Source organism: Balaenoptera acutorostrata, chromosome 1 (assembly GCF_949987535.1).
Source record: "Balaenoptera acutorostrata chromosome 1, mBalAcu1.1, whole genome shotgun sequence".
Taxonomy (NCBI): Eukaryota; Metazoa; Chordata; class Mammalia; order Artiodactyla; family Balaenopteridae; genus Balaenoptera; species Balaenoptera acutorostrata.
In genome coordinates, this window is record NC_080064.1 from 81,699,701 (window position 1) to 81,708,219 (window position 8,519).

General features: G+C 35.2%; 1 protein-coding gene across 2 annotated transcripts in view; it reads left to right on the top strand.

The window, feature by feature from the left end:
* BTBD8 (BTB domain containing 8) overlaps window positions 1-1,965 on the top strand; it is a 91,575-nt gene extending 89,610 nt beyond the window's left edge. For both annotated transcript variants that reach the window (XM_007169607.2, XM_057534812.1), the window contains exon 18: window positions 1,095-1,965. In XM_007169607.2, coding sequence (XP_007169669.2) covers window positions 1,095-1,564 — 470 coding nt within the window. In that variant the 3' untranslated portion in view covers window positions 1,565-1,965. The remainder of the gene's footprint in view (window positions 1-1,094) is intronic.
* The last annotated feature ends 6,554 nt before the right edge of the window (window positions 1,966-8,519 follow it).

An 8,519-nucleotide genomic window follows, 5' to 3' on the forward strand; every position in this document is an offset into this window, starting at 1 on the left:
AAATTAATATCTAGTAAAAATTTTGGTGGTTTATTAGAGCTAACCTACTAAGAGATTTTACATGAAAGAATAAAGAGAAAAACTTAGTTTGCTATTATTTAGTTATTTATGTCTAATTTAACATAGGAATTATTGACTATTAGAAATTTTATTATACATTGGATATGATTTATGAACTATGCTAATATATATCTAAGAGGGCTGTGCAATAAGTATAGTGATATGTAACTAAAAGCACTGAATTATTTTAACTAGATTAATTATTAAAATTTATATACATTTTACAGAGATTAAGACTTTCAGGATCACTATAATTCTATTCTAAAATTTTCAAGTAAAAAGATAAATTTCCTAAAAGAGATTATATTTAGAAGCAATGATAATATATGAAAAAATCCCAGGCTTATTTCATATGTATAGATGGTTTCCTGTCTAATTGTTTTGTGTGTTTGTCTTCCTTATTATAGTAATTTGAACTATGACCCACATTTAAAATATGCAATAGTGGCTGACTGAGTAGCTACTGTATACCAGAACTAAGAAAAATACTTATCAGTAGTCCCTGTTCAGCAAAATCACAAGAATAGGGAACTCTTTAAAGTTGTACTTTTTTTGTCCTTGCTTGCATCCTCCTTTGCATGTGCAATATATGTCTTTAGATAAAATAAGTCTTTAGATAAAATGTATTTATTCTCCCTTTGAAACTGACTTACCTTAAAAGTCACCATCAAATAACCATGTCTTATTTTCTCTTTAAGTTTCTATTGTAGTGAATTAGATACATGTGCGCGTTCTGTTTATGTTTAAATAATTTCTGTTTTCTGTATCACAAGTTTTCAAATTAAACTGGAGAATTATTGTTAGTTGCCTATGTTGATTTTGCTGCTAAACATTACCTTTGAGTTTTTTTTTTCACACATAGAAAAAGAAATGCCTCAGAAATCTTCTCAATTTTGTATAAATGTTATTTTTCCCATTCTCTTTTTTTTTTTTTGGACAATAACTGTTATGTTGTGTTAATATTGTTCTACAGAACTCTGAGGGGTACCAACATGTGCAGTTTTTACATTGTGTAGTATTATGAATTATTTCAGGAGACATAGATGATTGTGACACAGTGGCACAAATCTACATGTATGACCATCGGCCTTCAAAAACCCTCTCTCCAATATATGAGATGGATGTAACAGAAGCATTTGAGCAGAAAATGGAATCAGAAACACATGTTACAGACATGGATTTTGAAGATGAGCAACACTTTGCAAAACAAGATTGGACACTATTAAAGCAACTGCTCTCTGAAGAGGATTCAAACTTAAATATTACAAATTCTATTCCTGAAGACTTAAATTTAGCACAGTATCTAATCAATCAGACACTACTTTTAGCACGAGACAGCTCAAAACCTCAGGGTAAAGCACATGTTGACACTTTAAACAGATGGAGTGAACTAACATCTCCATTCGATGATTCCTCAGCAAGCATCACCATGGCTAGTTTTTCCTCTGAGGATTGTTCACCCCAAGGGGAATGGACAATTCTGGAACTAGAAACTCAGCATTAAGAGTATGAACACTTTGGAAAATGTTAAACTATGCCACCCCTTTATTTTTTTGATGCTTATATTATATCCAAATGATAATTGCATTAGCCTATTAGACCATCCTTAATATTGAGGAAGTCTTTCCAATTTACTGAAGTAAACATAGTTTGTTTATTAATATGATATCACATGTAGAAAAAAGTGTTTTTCTAAAAATCTTGAGCATGTTTTCTATAATAGAGAAATTAGAAAACTTGTAAGGAAACCCTTGCTTTAGTTTTCCTTTCCTAACTGATCATTCATTTACTTGTTTATCATTCAATTTAAAATGTGAATGCACAAGTAGAACAGTCCCTTTACTTTTTGCTCTGCATATGGTAACCATAATTTAACAATAAAAAAACTTTTTGTGCTTGTGTCAATTTATGTAGAGTTAATCTGTAACATTCAAACTCAGGTTGGTATGGTTGAGGCTGATAGCTTAATATTAGAAAAAACCTTCGCTTTCCCAACAATTCAGGTCCAGGAAATTGTCAAGTAAATGCATCTCAAATTTCACTGACATTTTTGCTAAAACAGGAGAAGTGGTATTTCCTGTAACTCTTTTTGGGATATATCCGCAGAAAGGCATCTGCCCTTGCTGAAAAAAAGTGGGAAAACTGTCCATCTGTTTTATCTATATAGACTTCCTTTATAGTTAATCACTCTCCATTTTTCATTCCATGGTAGAGATATTTTTGAACTGCACCTGCAGTAATCCTGCACTAAATATTACCTTGAAAATGGGTACATGAGGCAATTGAGTTACAGAGTTAAATTGTGTGCATGTGTGTGCACATACATGTATGTTTGCTTTTTCCATTTATCTGTATGCTCTAGTTCCTTATTTCCTTGATCAGATTGTCTTTCAGTCTGTAATTTTGGTAGAAAGGCAAAGATAAACATCTTTTTTTACAAAATTCTACTGGGGAGTGAACACTTGGTTACCTACTTGATGTTGGTGGATGTTACCCTTAGGGTGATGGGATTTAGTAGAACTGGCACCTCTCAAAGCTTTGTAACTAACTCATAATTTCTCTAAAATACATCAGAAGTAAGGAAATATTTTGGCTTAGAATTCCTTTTCTAAATTAACAAAGTTTCGGGCAATTCCCTGGTGGTCCAGTGGTTAAGACTCAGCGCTTTCACTGCTGTGGCCCAGGTTCAATCCCTGGTCAGGGAACTAAGATCCTGTAAACCGTGCAGTGCGGCCAAAAATAAAAATAATAAATTCACAAAGTTTTCGACAGCAACAGTCAGCTCTACCCACCACCAGAGCCTCCCATCAAGCCTCTTAGATAGCCTCAACCACCAGAGGGCAGACAACAGAAGCAAGAAAAACTACAATCCTGCAGCCTGTGGACCAAAAACCACAGTTACAGAAAGACAGAGAAGATGAAAAGGCAGAGGGCTATGTACCAGATGAAGGAACAAGAAAAAACCCCAGAAAAACAACTAAATGAAGTGGAGATAGGCAACCTTCCAGAAAAAGAATTCAGAATAATGATAGTGAAGATGATCCAGGACCTCGGAATAAGAATGGAGGCAAAGATTGAGAAGATGCAAGAAATGATTAACAAAGACCTAGAAGAATTAAAGAACAAACAAACAGAGATGACCAATACAATAACTGAAATGAAAACTACACTAGAAGGAATCAATAGCAGAATAACTGAGGCAGAAGAACGGATAAGTGACCTGGAAGACAGAATGGTGGAATTCACTGCTGCGGAACAGACTAAAGAAAAAAGAATAAAAAGAAATGAAGACAGCCTAAGAGACCTCTGGGACAACATTAAACGCAACAACATTCGCATTATAGGGGTCCCAGAAGGAGAAGAGAGAGAGAAAGGACCAGAGAAAATATTTGAAGAGATTATAATCGAAAACTTCCCTAACATGGGAAAGGAAATAGCCACCCAAGTCCAGGAAGCGCAGAGAGTCCCATACAGAATAAACCCAAGGAGAAACACGCCGAGACACATAGTAATCAAAGTGGCAAAAATTAAAGACAAAGAAAAATTATTGAAAGCAGCAAGGGAAAAACGACAAATAACATACAAGGGAACCCCCATAAGGTTAACAGCTGATTTCTCAGCAGAAACTCTGCAAGCCAGAAGGGAGTGGCATGAAATACTTAAAGTGATGAAAGGGAAGAACCTACAACCAAGATTACTCTACCCAGCAAGGATCTCATTTAGATTTGATGGAGAAATCAAAAGCTTTACAGACAAGCAAAAGCTAAGAGAATTCAGCACCACCAAACCAGCTCTACAACAAATGCTAAAGGAACTTCTCTAAGTGGGAAACACAAGAGAAGAAAAGGACCTACAAAAACAAACCCAAAACAATTAAGAAAATGGTCATAGGAACATACATATCGATAATTACCTTAAACGTGAATGGATTAAATGCCCCAACCAAAAGACATAGACTGGCTGAATGGATACAAAAACAAGACCCATATATATGCTGTCTACAAGAGACCCACTTCAGACCTAGGGACACATACAGACTGAAAGTGAGGGGATGGAAAAAGATATTCCATGCAAATGGAAATCAAAAGAAAGCTGGAGTAGCTATACTCATATCAGATAAAATAGACTTTAAAATAAAGAATGTTACAAGAGACAAGGAAGGACACTACATAATGATCCAGGGATCAATCCAAGAAGAAGATATAACAATTATAAATATATATGCACCCAACATAGGAGCACCTCAATACATAAGGCAACTGCTAACAGCTATAAAAGAGGAAATCGACAGTAACACAATAATAGTGGGGGACTTTAACACCTCACTTACGCCAATGGACAGATCATCCAAAATGAAAATAAATAAGGAAACAGAAGCTTTAAATGACACAATAGACCAGATAGATTTAATTGATATATATAGGACATTCCATCCAAAAACGGCAGATTACACGTTCTTCTCAAGTGCACACGGAACATTCTCCAGGATAGATCACATCTTGGGTCACAAATCAAGCCTCAGTAAATTTAAGAAAATTGAAATCATATCAAGCATCTTTTCTGACCACAACGCTATGAGATTAGAAATGAATTACAGGGAAAAAAACGTAAAAAAGACAAACACATGGAGGCTAAACAATACGTTACTAAATAACCAAGAGATCACTGAAGAAATCAAACAGGAAATAAAAAAATACCTAGAGACAAATGACAATGAAAACACGACGACCCAAAACCTATGGGATGCAGCAAAAGCGGTTCTAAGAGGGAAGTTTATAGCTATACAAGCCTACCTAAAGAAACAAGAAAAATCTCAAGTAAACAATCTAACTTTACACCTAAAGAAACTAGAGAAAGAAGAACAAACAAAACCCAAAGTTAGCAGAAGGAAAGAAATCATAAAGATCAGAGCAGAAATAAATGAAATAGAAACAAAGAAAACAATAGCAAAGATCAATAAAACTAAAAGTTGGTTCTTTGAGAAGATAAACAAAATTGATAAGCCATTAGCCAGACTCATCAAGAAAAAGAGGGAGAGGACTCAAATCAATAAAATCAGAAATGAAAAAGGAGAAGTTACAACAGACACCGCAGAAATACAAAACATCCTAAGAGACTACTACAAGCAACTTTATGCCAATAAAATGGACAACCTGGAAGAAATGGACAAATTCTTAGAAAGGTATAACCTTCCAAGACTGAACCAGGAAGAAACAGAAAATATCAACAGACCAATCACAAGTAATGAAATTGAAACTGTGATTAAAAATCTTCCAACAAACAAAAGTCCAGGACCAGATGGCTTCACAGGTGAATTCTATCAAACATTTAGAGAAGAGCTAACACCCATCCTTCTCAAACTCTTCCAAAAAATTGCAGAGGAAGGAACTCTCCCAAACTCATTCTATGAGGCCACCATCACCCTGATACCAAAACCAGACAAAGACACTACAAAAAAAGAAAATTACAGACCAATATCACTGATGAATATAGATGCAAAAATCCTCAACAAAATACTAGCAAACAGAATCCAACAACACATTAAAAGGATCATACACCACGATCAAGTGGGATTTATCCCAGGGATGCAAGGATTCTTCAATATACGCAAATCAATCAATGTGATACACCATATTAACAAATTGAAGAAGAAAAACCATATGATCATCTCAATAGATGCAGAAAAAGCTTTTGACAAAATTCAACACCCATTTATGATAAAAACTCTCCAGAAAGTGGGCATAGAGGGAACCTACCTCAACATAATAAAGGCCATATATGACAAACCCACAGCAAACATCATTCTCAATGGTGAAAAACTGAAAGCATTTCCTCTAAGATCAGGAACGAGACAAGGATGTCCACTCTCACCACTATTATTCAACATAGTTCTGGAAGTCCTAGCCACGGCAATCAGAGAAGAAAAAGAAATAAAAGGAATACAAATTGGAAAAGAAGAAGTAAAACTGTCACTGTTTGCGGATGACATGATACTATACATAGAGAATCCTAAAACTGCCACCAGAAAACTGCTAGAGCTAATTAATGAATATGGTAAAGTTGCAGGTTACAAAATTAATGCACAGAAATCTCTTGCATTCCTATACACTAATGATGAAAAATCTGAAAGAGAAATTATGGAAACACTCCCATTTACCATTGCAACAAAAAGAATAAAATACCTAGGAATAAACCTACCTAGGGAGACAAAAGACCTGTATGCAGAAAACTATAAGGCACTGATGAAAGAAATTAAAGATGATACCAACAGATGGAGAGATATACCATGTTCTTGGATTGGAAGAATCAACATTGTGAAAATGAGTATACTACCCAAAGCAATCTACAGATTCAATGCAATCCCTATCAAATTACCAATGGCATTTTTTACGGAGCTAGAACAAATCATCTTAAAATTTGTATGGAGACACAAAAGACCCCGAATAGCCAAAGCAGTCTTGAGGCAAAAAAATGGAGCTGGAGGAATCAGACTCCCTGACTTCAGACTATACTACAAAGCTACAGTAATCAAGACAATATGGTACTGGCACAAAAACAGAAACATAGATCAATGGAACAAGATCGAAAGCCCAGAGATTAACCCACGCACCTATGGTCAACTAATCTATGACAAAGGAGGCAAAGATATACAATGGAGAAAAGACAGTCTCTTCAATAAGTGGTGCTGGGAAAACTGGACAGCCACATGTAAAAGAATGAAATTAGAATACTCCCTAACACCATACACAAAAATAAACTCAAAATGGATTAGAGACCTAAATATAAGACTGGACACTATAAAACTCTTAGAGGAAAACATAGGAAGAACACTCTTTGACATCAATCACAGCAAGATCTTTTTCGATCCACCTCCTAGAGTAATGGAAATAAAAACAAAAATAAACAAGTGGGACCTAATGAAACTTCAAAGCTTTTGCACAGCAAAGGAAACCATAAACAAGACGAAAAGACAACCCTCAGAATGGGAGAAAATATTTGCAAATGAATCAACGGACAAAGGATTAATCTCCAAAATATATAAACAGCTCATTCAGCTCAATATCAAAGAAACAAACACCCCAATCCAAAAATGGGCAGAAGACCTAAATAGACATTTCTCCAAAGAAGACATACAGACGGCCACGAAGCACATGAAAAGATGCTCAACATCACTAATTATTAGAGAAATGCAAATCAAAACTACAATGAGGTATCACCTCACTCCTGTTAGAATGGGCATCATCAGAAAATCTACAAACAACAAATGCTGGAGAGGGTGTGGAGAAAAGGGAACCCTCTTGCACTGTTGGTGGGAATGTAAATTGATACAGCCACTATGGAGAACAATATGGAGGTTCCTTAAAAAACTAAAAATAGAATTACCATATGACCCAGCAATCCCACTACTGGGCATATACCCAGAGAAAACCGTAATTCAAAAAGACACGTGCACCCGAATGTTCATTGCAGCACTATTTACAATAGCCAGGTCATGGAAGCAACCTAAATGCCCATCAACAGACGAATGGATAAAGAAGTTGTGGTACATATATACGATGGAATATTATTCAGCCATAAAAAGGAACGAAATTGAGTCATTTGTTGAGAAGTGGATGGATCTAGAGACTGTCATACAGAGTGAAGTAAGTCAGAAAGAGAAAAACAAATATCGTATGTTAATGCATGTATGTGGAACGTAGAAAAATGGTACAGATGAGCCAGTTTGCAGGGCAGAAGTTGAGACACAGATGTAGAGAATGGACATATGGACACCAAGGGGGGAAAACTGTGATGAGGTGGGGATGGTGATGTGCTGAATTGGGCGATTGGGATTGACATGTATACATTGATGTGTATAAAACTGATGCCTAATAAGAACCTGCAGTATAAAAAAACAAACAAAACAACTAAAAAAAAAAAAAAAAAAAAAAATTCACAAAGTTTTCAACAAATGATCAACATTAGAGAGAACCTGTAACTATATTGGATATCAACAATTATATTAATGCACAATCATTTGGTTTTCTTATATAATAACATTAATGTTAACATTAGCTACTAACCTGTTATACCATACCTTTTTTAACTAGAAGCTCTGTAAGGGACACTCATTCATTCAAACAGTCAAGAAACACATTTGTTCTAGGCACTGAAGTGTGAAGATAAATAAGGTTTGATTCCTGCCACCCAAAAGAGTTCAGTTTCTAATGAGGAGGGAAAACCATATAAGAAAAAGGTCAAAAACAGTATTATAAGAACTTTGTGTCTTAAAGCTGGATGGGAATTTAGATGTTAGTTTAATCCCTTCAAATTCCCAAGGAGGACTCTGAAGCCCAGAGGAATTTTTAAATTGCCCAAGGTCCCACACTGATTTGTGAATTAGAATCCAGTATTCCTTAATTTCAGTTTGATGTTATTTCTACCACACAACACACTTCATTTGACTTTTATCATAAAAT